The sequence below is a fragment of the Octopus sinensis genome, unplaced genomic scaffold (assembly GCF_006345805.1).
Source record: "Octopus sinensis unplaced genomic scaffold, ASM634580v1 Contig18758, whole genome shotgun sequence".
Classification (NCBI taxonomy): Eukaryota; Metazoa; Mollusca; class Cephalopoda; order Octopoda; family Octopodidae; genus Octopus; species Octopus sinensis.
This window is the reverse complement of record NW_021836000.1, coordinates 250,351-270,622: the sequence shown is the minus strand read 5'-3', so window position 1 is coordinate 270,622 and position 20,272 is coordinate 250,351. Positions and strand designations below refer to the sequence as shown.

Here is a 20,272-nt window from a genome sequence, read left to right as displayed (position 1 = left end):
ATGGTAAAAAGAAAAATTGGTGTACAACGACTTCCTATTCCCAATATACCAAAGCTTCTCAATATGGACAGTTGAGTAAAGGTAGTTAACCAATATTTATTTCAAAGATACAAATAATCGTGTTTATGGATTACCTACACTTCGTTATGATTTGAAACCTCCACGAATTAAAAAAACAAGTGACTTTACATCTTATGGAGACGAGCTTAATGCAGGGGCAATGTTTAAATCCGACTATTTTTACAAATTGGGGGACTGGGAATTGATGAAATCGTGAAGGTGATGCCTCCAAACGAGGTTAGTATTTTGATATATAAAATTAATTTTAATTAAAAAAACTATTTTTAAAGATGTACGAGTTTTTGGATAAATGTGATATTAAAATTGAAAGAGAAGTATTTGAACAAATATATAAAAATGTTTCGGGAAATGAATTCACAAACATTCCTGATTTTTTGAATGAATATAGAAATTATCTAATTTCTAGTAAAATAAATTAAATTTATTTATTAAACTAATAATACTCAAAGTTTATTAACATTATTTGATAATTAAATGAAATTTATTTCAAATTATTAATATATACAAAACTTCGCATTCGGTTTAGAATTGTCTTCAGGAAAGATCACAATTTATTCTAAAAAATATTGATTTTATTTAGACATAAAAATTAAATAGGAAAATTATTATTCAGTCGAATATCGTAGTACAAGTGACTAATTGTAAGAGCAATTCGCTTTATGAGTGGCCATTGCAAAGAATTTTTGCCTCGTATGACAAGTAAACATTTGTAGTACGAGCGATGATTCATTTTGTCAGTTTTGGCGATGACTAATGTCAGATGAGGCTATCTGGTGACAAATTTTTTTCCTTCATTTGATTTTTGAAAAATCCGCATCATTTTAAATATAGACATTATCGTGCGATAACACTAATTTATTTTGAAGAGACTAATTTATTAAATCTCTAATTTATGCAAAAAACTTTTATTTATATCATTGATTAATATTTTTAAATATTAAATAAATTTTTGTACTCGTTGTATGCGACCACATTCTATCTTATCAAAATATACACAATTCAATGTTTCAAAAACATAATTTTTTATGAGAAAAAAATTAATCATCAAAAAAATCGTTCTCTATTATTGTTTTTTCCGTGGGTTTCCTCAAAAACATCATCTCATTACAGCTACTTTAAGCTCTATCAACACGTCAATTGTGATATACTTTCAGTTCAGGGTGGAATTCAGCAATTACTTAGTCAGAAATACAACCAAAGTCTCACAGACAACATTTACGGCCTTCTTGACCAAAACTCACCAAAATATGATAAAATATTCGTTCATGTATTTTCTATTGGAGTTTTTATTTATCTTTCATGGCTTTTCTCGTCTCTAAATTCTTACGGCCTTTCACGAAAATCTGACAAGCCGAAAATCGTAGGACAAATTTTTGACAGTGTGGCATGTGGGGAACTCAGGAATATGGCTTTGGGTATGTCAATAAATTCTTCTTCATTAACCTCTGTTCGTTGGGTGGCCTATTACTTTGTTTTATTAACATTGTACCTAACAAGAATAATAGACAGAGCTGATAAACTTGCTAATGAGTTATGTACAGCCGATAATCATCCACCGACTTTAATGTTTTATTCCTTGGATGATCCAATGTCTGATCGAGTTTATTTGGAGAGGGTTATTGAGAGGTTATCTGAGAAGAATAATGTGAAGAGTGTTTATTGGGATAATTCTAGTCATGCTGCTCATCTTTCTCGTCATCCTAAAGAGTATATGTATGCTCATAGGGATTTTCTAAAAAAATGTGATATGTTTGATTGAACATTAAAAAAATTTTTTTAATTTTTTTAATAAAATAGAAGCGATTAAAATAAGAAATGTTCCAATCAAAAATGTATTTTGGCTGTTTTATTAGTTTGCATTAATATTCAAAATTCTAGGTTTAAAATGAATTATATAAGTTTGTTTTCTTAATTTTTTAAACCTATGTCTAATCAGAGAGGATTCTTAATTATACAACGAAAACGGTTGTTCCAGACAAAAGAAATTATGATCGAGTTAAAAATTTGAAATTAAAGTATGATTTAAGCTCTTGATCACTTGTAGCAGGATTTGAAAATTTCATTTTTATTGAGAATGTTGCATCAATGTTAAAGTCTTTGTTTCGATTTTATCAACATCCAGAGAAATAATTTACTTGAGAATAAAGTAAAAAGATGTTAAGATACTTCTGAGTCGTAACAACTTAGTTATCAGATTAAATTATATAAACGAACAAAACAAAATAAATGAAGAAAAATTTTTTTTAATCTTAAGTATAAAAAACAAAGTTTTCATAAATTATTTGACAGGGAAAATGTCAAAATCACTCTCAGATCAAGAAACCGAGATTTCTTTCGAAGAGTTGGAGACAGCTCATGGAAATCTACAAGTAGTCAGTCGTCATAAATTGTGGGCGTCCAATATTTTTTGTACCACGATGAGCTCTCACCACCAACTTGGAGGAATTGACTCAGTCAAATTTGAATAGACTACTTTGACTACTTATTTAAGATGGTCTTTTTAAATAATTAATTATTTGACAAATAACAGATTTGATCAGCCAATAAAATGTAAGATTATTAACAGGATATAATTAGTATGCAAAGGTAAGTCTTGATGTAGGCCAATGTGACAGGGATACGGCTATTAAAGCAGTGGAGCAGTTCAACAAAGTGAGCAACGTAGTCTCATTCCTCCGAATGGACAAAGTTAGTGCCCATGTTGACACTCAGAGAAACCAAGATCTCAAAATTAGTGGAAGAATTCGAGTTGTTTGGGACGTACAAAATCAACTCAGTTTTACTCGTCGTGACAACACAAAATCTCTCATCCCCGTCCCAATTTCCTCAAAATCACTTCAGAAAGTAGAAAAGTCAAAGAAAACCTCCGAGGTCCAATAGTATATAAAACAAACAGGACCCAAACGTGATAATCTACAAGCCAGAGCGGGGGACTGCGAGTGGGATATACGTCACCCAGGACTCTATGGCCTTTGAAGTGATTCAAATTCTCTTCCAAAAGTTCCAGGTTGTCCTGGATTGTGGGAGTACAGATAACCAATGACTTCCGGGAGTATTCCCTGTTCCTCCACGTCTCCCACAGTAAGGAGACCAAATTCTACTTTTTAGTAGAGAGAGAACTCGACTCTTTTGATAAACCACTCGTGCACCTTTTGAGGGATCTGAAAGTGTTCAGTGTACCAATAGTCTACTTGCGGGAGCGGCGGGAAAATGGAGTGCCACAGAATAGCGTGGTGTCTGTGTTGAGTTTTTAGACGCTGGAGTATATTCATTTTCCTCTCAATTTTCTTCTTGAAATTCTGAGTAGATATGAAGCAGAACACTCAGAAAAAATACAAAATGTGAAAAGACGGTTATAGTTTGTTATAATTCCTCAGCTATCAAGTAATGCAACTTAAGCTACAAAAAAACTCTATCTGACTCTGTCCTACTAACATTGTTATAAACTACTTGAGTTGTGTTTATTGCCAGTCTGGTTTTAAAATATGAACAATTAATGACGAAAGTGTGTATAAATGTCCAATTATTGTTTTTAAGTGATTTTATATGTGCATGTGTCCTCTCATTGGTATTTAGAGATCTTCTATATTTTAAAAATTTGAATTGTACATCAATTCTATGTTAATACAATAAGTACTATTTTATACTTAATACAAGCCATTGACTATAATTTTAACATTTATAAAGTCCTCCTTAGCACTTTATACAAAATGGAGTTTTTACTGTTTAAAAAAATTTGCTTCAGTAAGTATTTGTTTTGCAGATCAACCGAAGCTCATTGTTGGATAAAACTTATTTATCAAGCAAACATTTGTGATTGAAGTATTTTTTAATAGTGGTCAGACAAGTTAAAAATAACTTTTTTGCCTGAGAAATCCAGAAGCTTTCTTGGTAATATGATTTTAGTGTTTTAAGTCAATAAGAACTCAGAAAAGCATATTTTCACTATAAAACAAATTAAGCGTAATCCTCTTCCGAAATTGTAAGTCAAACGTCTGGTTTGTATTCAATTAATTTTGACTGAATTGCATCGTCAATCATTTCATACTTAAATAACTCAGTATCAACTAGTCAAATATAATAGTTGTGCAATACGGCTGTTGTTGGAGGCAGGGATCATCTAATTAGTTAGTTCTGACCTATCTTTCTCGGTGATCTTTGAGTTAATAAATAATCTACTGAATCGAAGGCTTTTTAAATTGATGCAGTAGTTTCTGACTATGTGCTTTGTTTATTTTGCTGAACTAATTCTTGCGTAATTAAGTCCGGGAACAACGTCCAGAGTCCCGTAATGAGTCATTTATATGTCCGGGAATTCGATAGCAGCTCTAAATTTATTGTTGGAGGTTATAATGCATAGTTTATAACTATTTGTTGATTGCTAAAAAGACTATAAAATATAGATATTGACTAAATCTAAAACTCAAATCAAAAATAAAAATAGATAATAAAATTTACTAACATTGTTTCAAAAAGTCTCGTATAATATAAATTCCGTTTTCAACAGAGTCTGTATTCAACCGCTACGTATGATTGTGTGCAAACTATGCCGGTCCTTATTTATGTGACGAAAAGCGTTTAATTTGATTTCTTTTCGAAAATTTTTATTTGCGTCTTCTGTAACTTTTTTAATATTTTTCATTATGAGTTTTCACTTTTAAGAAAATTTCCGTTTCTTCAGATTCTCAGTTAATCTCTTTTTCGGCGCCTTCATTATTTGCAGAATACCGCCTCAGATCTATACAGTCGGCGATAAATCTTTCGTATTTCTTTCCACAGAAATCATTCTGATGTTTTTACAAGTACTTTAAAAATTAAATGATTGGCACGGAATATATTTTGATACAAAATCACGAATTATACATTGTTTAAATCCAATATTTTTTTGAGAAATTAGATAACAAATTATGTTCATCACAAAAAATAGATTGAATCCTTCATGTTTAAAAGGACATATAACAATTTTATTTATTCCTGATTTGGAATAAAAAAATAATTAATCGTCTGCAAAATGAAGAGTCTTACACTTTCTTCGAATTGTTCGCTTTTTGGCTTCTGTCATTCCAGGTTCATATTTTTTAGACAATAGATATAGTACAATAAAATCATATTCCCCTTTCTATTGAGGTGCATCAAGGGCACCAAGAACAGTTTAAAAAACATGGAACTGTTAAATAAAGATTTAAACTTTTAAATATAAAAATACGGAAAAAACATAATTTATAAATCAAACGTTATTCGACAAATTTTGATGGCCAGTGTATTCCGTGTAAAACACGTAGTTGTTTACAGTGAAAAGAGTCTATAGCCTTTAGTTCAGTGTCCGAGATCCCCCATGTTGACGAGTTGTATAGTAGAACGGGCTTTACTAATGCATTATAAAGCCTTGATCTGAGTGCTCGATTTATAGGCCAAGCTTGGAGCCATTTTTACGTATTCTGCTCAGAGCCGCGGTAGCAAGCATCTTTGTACGAGAAATGTCTTCACTGTCTCCAAGTAGGGAGCCGAGTTTGTTGACGTTCAAACTATCACTGTATAGACACTACGATGCTAAGCCGTTGTCACAAGAAATCGTTGGAGGCCGGTTGAAATTATTTGGCCATATTTTGCAAATGGACCTCAGAGCTCCGGCCAATCAGGCAATGGACGATTATTTCCCTGAACATGGATACAAATTTCGTGGAAGACCTAGATCCACTCTTCTGGCAGTTCTGGAAAGGGATCTCGGACTTCATCGCAAAAGTTTCAAAAACTGGGACGACCTAGAATCTTTGCAGGATCTCGCAGAGGGGCATGGACGAGGATGGTCGAGAAAATTGTTTCGCTTATGACACGTGTGGGATTATAACTTTGTTTATGTTCCTACGGAATGTGTTAATAATAATATTCGACAAAATGGATAAAATATGGAAAACCAGAAATATTAAAATTTCTACGAATAAAAGACTGGTTGTATGTGTCACGTGGACTCCACTAGTGTCAAACATGAAAGGATTTTTTGGTTCGTATCAGCTCTGGCAAATCGCTCGAAAATTTCAATTTTTTGCCTACAAGAAAAACATGCGGGTACATTTTATCCTTCTATCTAATTCAACAAAAATAAAATTTTAATTTTTTGTTTCCCAAAAAAACATGGGGGTACATTTTACCTATATTTACATCTGTATTCCCGTATGGAACCAAAATTAGACGACGCAAATAAAATTTATTCTCAAAATTATAGTAATTTGGAGTGATAAATCAGATTTATCAACTCTGACACTTAGAGCCTACCCAGAGGCTATTTATTAATTAATCAGTATTTTGTCTGAATTAAAACATTTAATTGAACTGAAAACTAATTTCTATACGCTTTTTAATATAAAATAAATTATTTAAATCCATTAAAATTTAATATTTGTTGAACTTAAACTACTTGTATTTTGAAATTTTTAATCCTATTGCTTCTTCACAGACCGAGTCAGTCGAACATACTGTTTCTAATTCAGAATTTTCATATTGATGATATTTTGGTAAAACTCCGCCGAAGAAGAAAGCAAAGCTGCCAAGCGATATTGGCTTTCCAGTCTAAAATTGGTTTCCTGGAATGGCCAAACTAAAAGTTGGCAACTCAATCTGTAACATATTTGGAAACATCAGATTTTTACATTTTGGAATAAGATCTGTGACTCTTGTATAGAACCAATCTTCTGGAATGGTTTCTCAAAATGGCATTAATAATTTTTTCAAAGTTAACACATCACGTTTTCTACGATTTTTAGCATAACTTGCTCATTATGTTAATCTATTGATTTCAAATAAATCCTAAATCTCTTGTATAAAAAATAAAATTATAATTCCATTAAATTAGTCACTTTGTTAGAAAGATTAATATATTATTTTATCATTTAAAGGGTCAAAGGGAGGATTAGAAAAAATATTATGACCCCAATTATCGACATAATTCCTAAAAGAATTATGTTTTGTCTAAAATAGATATCAGGCTCAAAAGTACGCAAAGATAGAGCAGATTGTGCATTTCATATTTATGACATATGCGGAGATTCCACTGCAACTTAAATAGAATTCCATTTTAGTTATAATTTCATTCAGAATTGTTTCAAGTTTCTGTATAGTCCTGTTCTTTAGATCCTAAATTCATAAAAAGTTAAATTATTCGAATAACTGATATCTTATTTCTAATTTCATAACATTGAGTTTTGTACTCATCAAGTGGTTTAGAGACTGGTTGATTATTGATTTTTGGATCATCGAGTGTTTCCTCGATGACATTTAAGTCAGGAAGTGTTGATTCAAATTGACTGTCATCGCAAGATATTTCAGTCGTATTAAAATAATTTTCAATTGTTATTTTTTTCAAATCGGAAATCTAATTTGAATTATATTTGAATATACGATAGGATTCTGAATTTCATTGTCACATATGAAAATGTTAGTAATGTGGCTATTATCTATAAGTCAATTAGATTATTACACTAACTAATTTGTTTCACAAATACATTTATTTTGGGACATCCATTTGCTAAAATCTACTATTAATTTAATTTATTTCACCATTGAAACAGCTGTAAATATACATCCGATAACCAACAAGATTAATCCCAGAATAACCATAAATATACATAATCTTGTAAATAATATTAATAAAATACATTTTAATAATGGTCTTTTTTCTAAACCACTTCATGATTCCTATCAAAAAAATAAAAAATGCTGAAGTATAAGATATTCCCATTAAGGAAGGAATACTAGGTAGTTAAAAATTACATACATGTATTTTTGTATGTATGTATTTATTGTTTTTCGCGTTTCTTCATATTTTGAGAGATCAAATGATTCCAAATCAATATCACCAATGCTAAATTCTCCACTTTTACTTTCAAGGTCTGTTAATAAATTGTCGATATTGTCTTTCCGGTTATTTTTAAAATCATCATATTTAGGATCTTTAATGATATTTTTTGCTTCTTTAAGACAATCTGAAATGATGACTCTAACAGATTTGTTTTTTTCATTCTATTTCATTGCAAATAAAATTAATACGTACAATTAGTTCAGTAATGTCAGTAAAACTGGAAATTATAGAAATATATGGTTTTTGGATAGCATCAACGTTTTTTTGGAGAATAGACGAAGAATAACCAACATAGATAAACATTATTCTGAAAAGTTAAGATTTTTCAAAATATACGCAATTGCCAGCGAAATTATTGAATGGCAGAGAAATGTCGATCTATTCTCCTCTCCCTCTAACTTTTTCTTAGATTTGCAACACAAAAGATAGAAAAAAACTAAAACAAGAAATATGATACCGATAATTAATGGTAACACTCCCCAGATTCCTTTACTCTTGAAATATCATAATTGGAAAGTACAATGATTTCTCCCAGTTCTGCTCCATCAATACCAAACGAGTTATTTAAGTTAATTTTTATAGTTACGGGCAGATTCAAAGTAGATTTTAGCAGACTTGACTGTGAACAGTTCGCTCTCATCTATTCCATTTCGTTCTTATTGGATATTTAAATCAGATTTTTTGAATTCCATTAAATTTCATTTTAATCTTTGAATAATTGACCTATTTAAAGGTCGAGTGAAAGAATAAAATAAAAATGCAGTTTAAAAAGCAAATGTGAATATTTTTGTTCATTGACAAGTTAGAGCAGACATAGATAAGAAGCCATTCAAAAAATAATCAAAAAATAATCCTTTTTCTTTTGCTAGACTCATGGGGCATGATACAACGTCCGTGTCCTCAACAGGTTCTACTGATGTCTCGCGGTGGTCAATTCCTCCTTTAGTCGCTTATTGATTGCCCAAACACCTATTGAAATACTTGTTACGTTATTTGCAGCCGTATCTTGTGTTCCAGACAAATGCTTTCTAATGTCTTTTTAATCAAAATCTTTTGGACATAGGTACAAGTCAAATTTTGGACTTTTAGGGAGTTTTGGTAGTGCTTGTAAAATTTGGATACCATTCCATCCCTTGTGAAAACCAGTGGTACAATGTTCACTTTTCCGTGCTGGATTAACATTAATTCGCTTTCCAAAGATCATATTTATGTAACTTCTCTCTCGACTTGTTAAGAAGTAATCCAAACTTTGATGAGCGGAATTTCATGTTATTTAATTATTAAAATTTGAATATTTAATTAGTTATTAAAATTTGAATAAATAAATAATATTTAATTAGTTACAATCATTTATGTACATCTTATTCCTGGAAATTAACTCCAGTGGTAATAGTATAATAAATCACTACATGCAGTATTAAAGTGTTTTCAGAAGAGGAGGCTCAATATTGATAGATATTTAGTATCAGGTGGTCACTACTGCAGTGACGTAGAAAGAAGATGTCCGGCTAACCAACAAAACTATCGAATCTCTCATTTACTGATTAACACGGCTTCTTCAGATTTCCCTTTGCAGTTTTCTGAGTTAACGCTAATTTAATATTATATTGCGGCTCGCTTTAATAAATTTATAAATAATTGTTAAAAAAGAATTTTTTTTAATAAACAGACATTTTTCTTCTACATTTAATATGTGACATGGGCAAAACGATACGTTTGGGATGCGCGTTACACTGACCTTCAATTAATTTTAATCTGTCAATTTTTCGATAAACTTCAAACAATCTTATTATTGAATTATCAACTACAAAAATAATTAATTTAATTAAGTTTTTAATTAGGATTAAAAAATCCTGTCTATAGACTTTTCCCCATTTGAGTGTTTAATCTAACAGCATTCACATGCCGAAACTCATTTTCACCCTCAGGAGCAATCCCTGCTTCCTGCATATGGACCTACTCGCCGCATACGACGTAATCCTGAAAAGACTGCCGAATCCGTCCTCAATGTACACCTCGATGGTCCTGGATGGGCCCAATGCTCGCTCCCATTGAGATTCGGAGGTGCGGGAATCCGCACTGCATCCGATGTGGCACTTCCGGCATATCTATCCTCGTTTTCGATGTGCAAACAACCTGGCCTCTGAGATCCTACTCAACTCTTTCGGATCTTGCCTGGATGGTGCATTTTCGGATGGGCTCACTACCTGGGATCGCTCCTTTTCTGAGAGGCCCAAGATTTCTCCTCCCAACGTGCCTGGGACTCTATCGCATGCCGAGCGCGTGTGTCTGAGCTCTCGGCAACCCTTGATCAACACCGCCTGGCATGCCTTCGTGCGGCATCCGCCCTCACTCTGGCAGCTGGCTGAATGCTCTTCCTCTCTCCAGCATTGGGACGTGGCTAGACGATGCTGCCATACGCATCGGAGTGGCTCACCGTCTCGGCCTGGATGTTTGTGCAAAACACCGCTGCAGATGCGGTGAGGACGTTGACGAAAAGGGACTGCACCCACTTTCCTGCAAAGGAGCGCAGGCAGGGAAACAGACACAAGGCCCTCAATGAAATCGTAAAGGCCGGTTTCGAAATGGCGGGCCATTCGTGCCTCCTCGAACCGGTCGGACTCGATCGGGGAGATGGCAAAAGGCTGACGGGATGACAATATTCCCGTACTCGTCGGGAAGGCCCTGTATGGATGTCACCGTTGTGGATACCTTTTCGAAATCGAGGATCCATTCTTCTGCGGCAACCCTTGTTCGGCTGCAAACCACGCCGAAAAGATAAAAATACTAAATATTCTTCGCTCGCGGACCGCTACCGCGTTACGGCAATCGCTCTGGAGACCGCTGGAGTTGCAGGAAAGGAGACTGACTCGTTCCTCAAAGAGGTCGGGCAGTCCATCGGGAGAAGGCTCAAGGACTCGAGAGAGAGCCTCTGGTTCCGCCAGCGCATCGGCCTGGCCATTGTTCGGGCAACGCACACTGCGTCCTCGCCGCTGGAACTTAACTATTTTCGGTCTTAATAAATTAACTTCCTTAAAAAAAAAAAAAAAAAAAAAAATCTATTAAATAAATTTTTTTTTTTTTTTGAAAATTGTTTTTTTTTTAAAAGTTATATGTAATTAACAAATAGTTATTAACTAACTAAATTCCCGGCATCGTAAATGGAAACACAGTTTCCACGTACTATGGCCAAGGAAATCAAAATTTAAAATTCGACAAAATATTTATTATTTCAGCTGATGGATAGTACTGTGATTCGAATTTATCCAGTCGCAACGATGGATTAGTTCCAAAATCTTTTTTAATTCGAATCTATTTATTAGTTTTTTATTTCTTACTTTATCACCGACATTATAATCATATTTACTATTATGAACATTCATTTTCCTGTTCATAGCTTTGTAATAATTAGAAGTTTCACCAATCAGTTTCCTCGAAAAATTATCCTTCTGGTGATATTTGGAAAAAGGCTGTTGAGGCGTTTAAAAGAAATGTTGGATGTTTAACGTCAACTTTTAAAAATTTAATACAGTTGTCAAAGACTTCTAATATTTCCAGTTTTATTATCAGTCAAAAGGGAAATCTTTTAGTGACGGAGAGTATATAAAAACGTGTATTATCAAATCAGCTGACGAAATCTTCCAAGTATTTGAAATAAAAAAAGACATCGTAAATTGTTTGAATAATATACCACTGTCTACGTTTTCCTAAACAAGAATTTTTGTCTTTCTTACCTTCTAAAGGCTACACACGTTGTGAAAACATAGCAGAAGCTGTTATTAACAAAATATAAGGGGCTCAACCATAGACTCTTTAAAGATTTTTTAATTAAAACTGATTCAGAGTATATTGATCTTTTGCAATAAAATAAGATGGCTTTCCAGGTGAGATATTCTTAATCGATTCACATCCCTTATTGAAGAGATTCGATATTTTCTTGGTAGCAAAGGAATTAAATATCCAGAATTTGAATTATAACAATATTTGGATCAAAATATATTTCCGAAAAGTCATTGTCAGAAATGAATTCAATAAAATAAAAATTGAAGAGTCAGCTAACCGAGGAAGGTCTCAATTCTTGTGTAAAATTAAAAATGACTAACTACATTCCCGAGTTAATAACACTGTCACATGAGATATCTGGACAATCTTCGAATTAATTACTCTAATGTACAATACCGACAAAATTAAATCTGAGCTATTAACGACCACCTGTCTAAAAAGACACAGTTGTTGGTTAATAAAGATGCTTATCATCATTCCCTCAGTGAAAAAATCTTTATTACAACAAAAAAGGTCAGCTGGTAGTACGAAGCGTGATATTCGGCAAACAAAATTTGACGATGGCATCTATTAGCTCATCGAAGGAGTTGTCTAAATGGCTCACTTGCCTTCTCCATAAAAATTCTATAAATGTATTAGGAGTAGGTCACTTTCGTGCCTTCGAGCCACGTACCTAAGAATAAAGTACTCTCTTATACCGTTTCTAATAGAACTATATGTTCGACACCCACTTTTATAGCACACCCATGTTGTATTCTCCTGCTGTTGGAGAAGGGTCATAAAATGTCTGTTTTTACATTTTTTTTCTTTGGGAAAGATTCCAACCTCTTGAAGGAAGGCAACTGACTCCATTTCAGTACGGGGAAGTTCATAGTCCTTCAGTTTTGCAAATTTTAGCATGACAACTGTATCATTCATCTCCACAAGCCGGTAAAAAATTCAAATTTTTTTAAAAATAAAATTTACAAAATCGGCATAGTTCAATTTTTTAAATTTTCGATCTAATATTCATAAAAATTTTCATTAATTCATTTAGAGGCTATTTTCGTGCAGGATGAAATGCAACAGTACCAAATTTTCTTATATTGTTTATATGGTGGCTCTTTAATTATGCTTAATTGCTGTTTAAGTAAAAAGTGGCTCTTTGCCACAAAAAGATAATTTAAAATTTTTAATTACACTATCACCCAAACTAACAAAAAAACCATTAATATATTATGGGTAAAGAAAAAATGAAAAAACTGTTCGTTAATTTAAATTAGTCGCCGAGCGAATGGACAGGCGAGCATGATATCCATTGAAAAAGACAGAAATTTTAAATAAATTTTGAAAACTTAAATTATTTCCAACATTTAACTCCCTGAACATGAATAAAGTCGACCCATCAAGGCGTTTCTGTCCCCGCGGTCCAGTCCAACTGGTTCTAATATTGAGGGGAATCCAGAGACGTTAAGCACACGCTTCACAACATTATTCTATGAGGCGTGTCTAGGGATTCTACCAGCACTAACGCGACAAAAGAGAGGGTATGCCCCCCTCCTGTCGATGAGTTCCACATCTACAATGATGCAGCTCGCAAATCTCAATGCCAAGGACAAATTCCAATGCGGACTGATTCGTTGTCCAGGAGCATAACGACTGACGAGATCGGTAACTCATTAAGCCAATCGGCCGAATGTAGCTGACAAGCAAAATTAATACTTGCCAACTGAAACAGGTCTTCATATAGGCGGATATCTTCGATATTTGCGAGCAATATATTTTATCCCAGTTCCTTTGAACAAATGGAGTATCCGAGATTTTAAGCCCCCTAGAAACCCACTCGTTGACACCAGCCACATATTCCAACAACTGGCATTGTTCAGAAGAGGGAAAGAAAACAGAGATGACGAAATTAGTCAAACTTGACAACGATGATAGATAACATAGGAGGGATAATCTCTGCAAAAGCGGATGCCCCATAACGACTCGGTAAATTAACACAGAGTATATCATCGGATTTGAACATGATGTTTACCAATGACTCAAGAGTTTTCAAAACCAGATTATCAAGACGAGATAAGTATTCCTGCACGAGAAAGCAGGGCTTTGAGCGCACGAAAAAAGTACGTTTCAAAATAAAGAGATATTCTTGAGTAGAAAAAGCTTCAGGTGTGATTAGAGTTTGCAGATACGCAAAATGAGGACTTTTATCTTCTCTTCCTTGTTATTGAGAGCCTTCCTAGTACCCTTCCCACTGATCGGGGATCCGAGAATAACAAGGTCGTCAAAAGAGGTGATGCTTCCCGTCCTGAATCTGCATTTGGCCTTGCCGAATCTAGGAAAACTGCAAAATATGCCTCGTAGACCGATACCTCCTGCTTCATCCCTCGGCTTTCGAGACCAGTGGGGTAATTGGACCCAAAGCGCTCAAAATACGCTCAGAAATTAATTCAGCAATCTCTAGGAAGAGTCATGACAATCGTGAAACGAGCTGGCTTTTTCAGCGGATATCGTTCACGATATTTCGTGGGAATTGCCATTCCATCCGCTCGGCAACTAATTTAAATTAGCTAAATTTGGAATTATTTTTTGTTTTGAAGTCTTAAGTCACCTTACCACTAATCGAATATTAGAAACTTATTTATTTTTAACCCAAGAATCACCAATAGTTAATTAGGGTAATTAATTAGCTGATTCCGACATCCTCAAAATCTTTCACAGCTTTTCCCTATCAACAGTACGGCCTCCGAATCTCTTGTCCGACGTAAATAGGGTAGTAGACGATTTTTCTGGGGAGATGCCCATCCTGTTTTGATATAGCCAATTTTGAATTTGTAATAAGAGATCTTGTGTTCTTTTGGAATCTTTCGAGAGGTCTTGATCACGTGATCCAATAAGTAGGTCGTCGGCGTAGGCGAGAATGATTGAGTCTTTCATTTCAGGGTTAGGAATGTCGGATAGGTATAAATTGAATAGAGCAGGAAAGAGGAGGAGCCTTGGGGAACGCATTTGGAAGCAATCTTGAGATTGATTTGATTCCATTCAGGCATACACGCCCTCTCCTTCCGCTGAGGAAATTCAAAAGCCAAAGTTTTATGTTCGAGTCGATGGATAGGCCAAATATTTTTGCGTTGATTTGAGATAAGCTTCCATTATAAACTGGGTTAATATGTTAAGATTTGTCGAGGTAAAGAAATTACTCCTCAAGCCATGTTGGATGTATGTATAGGGGTGATCAAATTGAGAATTAGTTTTTCAAGAATCTTTGCAATTGAAGATAAAAGTGAGATGAGTACATATGAGGAGGGGACGTTCTTCGGTCGGCCCGGCTTGAGAATTGGACATATAAGAGAATTTTTCCATATATTTGGTATTTGATTCTGGTTAACAGAATAGTTGAAATGTTTGTCACTGCATCAATTCCGATGGGACCAAGGTTGCTTTAGCAAAATTGTTGGAATCAAGTCTAGTCCACAGGATATGGATGATTTTGTACTGGTAATCACCGCTGCAACCTCAGCAGGGGATATATAGGTGGGTGTGTTTGATTTCTTTGGTTTATTGCTTACATAATATGAGTTTATCTTTAGATGATTCTTGTGGCTGATTCCGGCGTAGAATTTCATGAGTTTACTCAATTCAGGTTGACTTTTCTTCTGAGTCTGTGCAATGGTTGGCAGGTCTGAACTTTTTGAGAGCGTTCCACGTGCATTGGGCAGATTTTTCCTTTTCAAGCGTTTTGATTTGCTTTTCCTATCTTCTTCTTTGGGATTCTTTGAGTTTCTTAGCAATGGAATCGTTGAGGTTCTTTATTTTTTTTCTTTCTCCGGGAATATAAATTAAATTCTTTTAAATGAAGTTTCTTTTCCTGATGAGGATTTTTGTCTCCTGGTCGAGATTTTTGTCGAAGTGATGGTAAGTGCATTTTGGAATAAATAGTTTTCTACCCAGCAAGATCGCCTCCTCTATGCACTTGACAGCTCCGTCGATTAATTTGAACAGTTTAATATCAAAGTTTTGCAGCATTGCGTCGGTGAAGTTAGCATATCTCTCCCAGTTTGCGCTCTTGTAATAGATAAAAATAGTTTTGTTCATTTAAGAAAAGGCTTTCTTGATCCTGATGATGATTGGATTGTGATTTGAATTAAGATCGTAGTCTACTGTCCATGAAATGGCTGAGGATAAGTTAGTTGAGGATAGTGTAATGTCCGGAGATATTAAGCGTTCGGTATCCTTATAAGGTGTCCTAGTGTGGGTCTTCGGATTGTTAAGGAAAGACATGGCAGAGAGTTTTTCCAATAGAGACCATCCTCTTAAGTCTGCCCGTTGGTATTTAAACCAAGTCGGATGCTTTGCAACGTTAATTTGATATATTGTGGAAATTCATACGTTAATTTGATTTATTGTGAAAAATAATTTTTATTAAATAATAGAAATTAAATTTAGTCTTTAATCTGATTTAAAATGACGACTTTCTCATTGATCACTAAAAAGACCTCATTCTTTGGACCCCAGTCAGACTAGCAGCCTCTATCCAAAATCATCTTTGATTACCTAAACATACGAACCTGTCTAAGTTTTTATAATAAAGATGATATTGGACCTATTCCTCATTACTACGTTTCAAGAAACATACTGAAATGATGTTTAGGAGTGTTAGATGTTTATATTTTTAAATGAATAAAAAAAAGATTTTTATTTGTGTTGATAATTTTTGTTTTCTAAAACTACTTAAATAGACAGCTTATTTCATGTCCAAGATCAACCAAAACGAACATTTATTAATTTATTCAAATTTCAATATAAATATTCATTTCAAACTTACACTGAACGCAAACATAATTGACTACGTTGAAATCGATCATTACTAATAAAAATTTTAATTTTTAAGTTTAAATGTGGTCAGATATTTTTTAATTTTTTTAATATCTTTGCAAAACAGCACATTTTCAGAAGGCCAGGAAATCGGATTATCATCAAAATATAATTCCTTTAAAAATTTTAAAAAGCCAATCTTGTCTGGCAACTCTGTCAATTTATTTTCACTTATATTTAAAACCTAGCATAAATTTAATAAAAAAATATTTTACCTTCAAATTAGATGTTTTTTTAATGCATGTATTTAAGCAAAAAATCTTGTTTTTGCTCAAATCCACTTTTTCAAGAGTGGATGTCAAAATTGGGGGATTTGTAATTCTATTTGAGTTTAAATGTAATTCTATTAGAGATTCTGGCAATTGAACTGCACAATTTTCGATTTTGTTTTTATTGAGATTCAATATTTGAAGATTTGAAAGGTTTGCAAGCTGAAATGGAAGCTTCTCAATTAAATTCTCACTACAATCAAGAACTAATAAATGTATAGATATTTCTGCTACAAATTCCAATGAATTTATACAACAATTTCTCATGTAAAGTTCACGTAGTTGCTTTAAAAATTTCAATTTGTTTATATTTTCAGAAATATGTATTCCACTGATGTCCAAAACGAGTATTTTTTGATAAAATAAAAGTCCGTTCAAGTCCATTGAATAATTTTTGCTAATTTTGAGAGAAAGCACATTTGACGTGGCCTGGCTTAATTCTGTCAATTTATTTACACTTATGTCAAATGACTTTGATTGATTAAATAGAAAAAACTTTTAAATTTTTCATTTTTTCAAATTCTTTTGGTAGTTCAGTGATGTTGTTGCAAGACGCGACGAGAGTTTCCAAGTGAAAAAGAGAACAAATCCCAATCGGAATTTTGTCTAGAGAACAAGATGATATATCAAGAATCTTTTAAACATAAAAAATAATCAAACTTTCAAATTTTTCAATTCTGAAATGTCGTCTGGAATTCCGGTTTCAAGTGGATTATTTGAAATAAAAAAATACTCCAAGCATGACAATTTTAAAATCTACAAACATTATCCATAAAATGACTTCAAATGGAAAATGTTTAAATTCATTTTTATCCAAGTCAAGATATTTTAATTTACATGGCGAGGAACATTCGATTTTTGATATTTTGTTGTTTCGAAATGAAAGTTCATCGATTGACTTAATTTCCGTCAACAAATGAGTAATTTCAGTTAATTTGTTGTTATCCAGTGATAGAATTTTGAGGTGTTCCATAGATGCAATCTCCGCGGGAATTGACTCGATGTAATTTTTGTCGAGTAAAATTTTTTTTATATTGTTGAAATTCAGAACCTGGGTTGGAAATGTCTGTAATTCACAATTTGAAATGTCGACAGTTTTTAGAGCTTTTGTATAACCAAATGCACAAATTGTGTCTAATTCGGCTTTTGACAAGTCCATTATCACTTTGTTCCTCCCAATTATATTATATGTTTGCCAATTGTCGCCTGGTAAACTTAATTTTAATTTGAGTTTTTTAATCGAGTCGAGTGGACCAGGACCAATTTTCATTTTCAGTTGCTAATGAACATTCAATTAATTATAAATATTTTTTATTTACAAATGATAAAATAAATTTAAAAATTAAAAACAACTGGCTGCCTTCTTAATGATGAAGCCGTAAGAATTGGAGTTTGTCTGCGCCTCGGTCTACGCGTTTATGCAAAACACCAATGCCGGTGCGGCGTGTGGACTGACGAGTTTGGATATCACTCCCTCTCATGTCGAAACGGAATTGGACGTTCCTCACGGGATTCCGAACTGAACCAGATCATCTGTCGATCTCTTCGAACTGCTGGATTCCACACACAATTGGAACCTGCAGGGATTTTCGTAGAGGACGGCAGAAAACCCGATGGGATGACTATATTTCCATTTCAGAGGAGAAAGTGTCTGGTTTGGGACGTCATGTGTGTGAACTCCTTTTCCAATCAGAATATCAAATTATGCATCGAGAATCCTGGAGCCCCGTCTGAACGGGCTGTAAAGAGAAAAGCTGAGAAATACGCTGGAATTGGGAATGTTTGTCCCCCTGGCTGTTGAGACGTCAGGAATACAGGGGCCTTCTACTCGGACCCTACTCCAACGCATTGCCTCATTAATCGAAAGGGTTACCGGCGACCCGTGTGAGCACCGGTATTTAATCGAACGAATATCTATAGCCATAGTCAGAGGCAATACTCTGGGTATCTGCCAATGACGATTTTTCTCTTGACCTAATTTGTTATATAATAAAATTAAAAACAAATGTCACAGGCTGGATAATGCCCTGGTAATACTCCCTTTAACACACGTTTGTTGAGCGTAGTCTAGCAAAGGAGTAAATTGTCGAGGGAAATGTTTTTTTATTGAAAGACGATTTAAATATAGTTGACTTCCTGAAAATGGTTTTTTTATTGTTATATGTAGGTTTATAATATTTTTTGTATCCTTAAAATTAATAATTTATAGACAATTATTATTTGTCATAATTTTTGCAAAAGTAAAATTTTTTAAAATTCTTCCACTCCTGGAATAAATCATTTAAATTTCATCTCAGAATTAAAATGAAAATTGTATCAATAAATTAATTTACTAATTCGAAAGTTACTTTGTAAACAAAATTGACAGATAGAAAAGATTATTTAAGAATTTTTTAATCTTCTTTTGAGTCGTAGACTTTTGATTGAAGGCAAGATATGACATAGTGAGAATAAAGTGTCTGACTAGGTAGTTCCCACTAACCAAGGGATGTGACATAATTATTACAAAAGAAGCGTTTTTCTGTCATGGTATTGCATCAGAATGTCAAAATCCCCATTCTCTTTCATTTCTTTTATTTTAAACCAGCTCTAAAATAAGTATTTCAAACCCCAATCAAAATATGTTTATCCAATACTCAGTATTTGTCTATGACAGAATTTGACATGGTCGTTAGTGATATTTATTAGGCTTAATTGTTATTAAAAATAGATGTTATATTCAAGCAACAGTCACAACTTCCACTGTATTGACATTAAATGTCGAATTCGCCAAATTCAATTTGTAATTTTATTAAAAAAGAAACTAATTAACTAAGTAATTTTACTAACTAAGTCCAGAGCCTTCGAAGTGGGAATTTATATATCGATAACTGTAGCACGAACTACATCGTCGAAATACTCTCGGTTGACACTATTGAATTTTGAAATAATCAGTTAGTGTAATTAAGAGATACATACATGCCTCTATGCATGGCGAATAACTACAATCACACTGTATCAGTGATAGAAACGTATCTTAAAGGTGAATCTGGAGATACAACAAATTCCACACGCAGAAACGCGTATAATTCATATGAATATCCAATGAATTTTATTCCCTTCCAGCCTATCTATTTATGTATTTAACAAAATAAATTGATTTATACGTTAGATCAACCACGAGTCTTCTATCAATCTCGAACTGATCAACATTTAGATAACGAGACTATTTATCTAGCAAATCAATTTGGGTTGGTGGTCTCCAAATTTGATTACTTTTTATAGTTTCCCTCAATCAAAAAACAGTGCAAGAAAGCGGCGATAAAATATATAAGTCGATCGCCAAAAATCGCAATATGAAAAGTAGCTCGCCGGTGAAAAGGTTGGCCACCCCTGCGATAAACAAACCAATTCGCAAAACCGAAAATTTTAATATATAAACAGATTA

At 33.5% G+C, this 20,272-nt stretch overlaps 1 protein-coding gene across 1 annotated transcript; it reads right to left on the bottom strand.

Annotated features, from left to right (window-relative positions):
• Positions 1-16,580: 16,580 nt before the first annotated feature.
• On the bottom strand, positions 16,581-19,342 carry LOC115231758 (probable serine/threonine-protein kinase DDB_G0278509). The gene is made up of 4 exons (XM_029801706.1): positions 19,328-19,342; positions 17,897-18,124; positions 16,792-17,316; positions 16,581-16,760 (listed from the first exon to the last, which is right to left on the bottom strand). The coding sequence occupies exons 1-4, from the start codon at positions 19,340-19,342 to the stop codon at positions 16,581-16,583; spliced, it is 948 nt and encodes a 315-aa protein (XP_029657566.1).
• Positions 19,343-20,272: the final 930 nt, after the last annotated feature.

Excerpts from the sequence above, each read along its gene's own strand:
- LOC115231758 (XM_029801706.1), bottom strand. Across the intron at positions 17,317-17,896 it reads TACAGACATTTCCAACCCAG|TCATTTGACATAAGTGTAAA; the intron begins GTTCTGAATTTC and ends AATCAATCAAAG. Across the intron at positions 16,761-16,791 it reads AAAAAACATCTAATTTGAAG|GTTTTAAATATAAGTGAAAA; the intron begins GTAAAATATTTT and ends AATTTATGCTAG.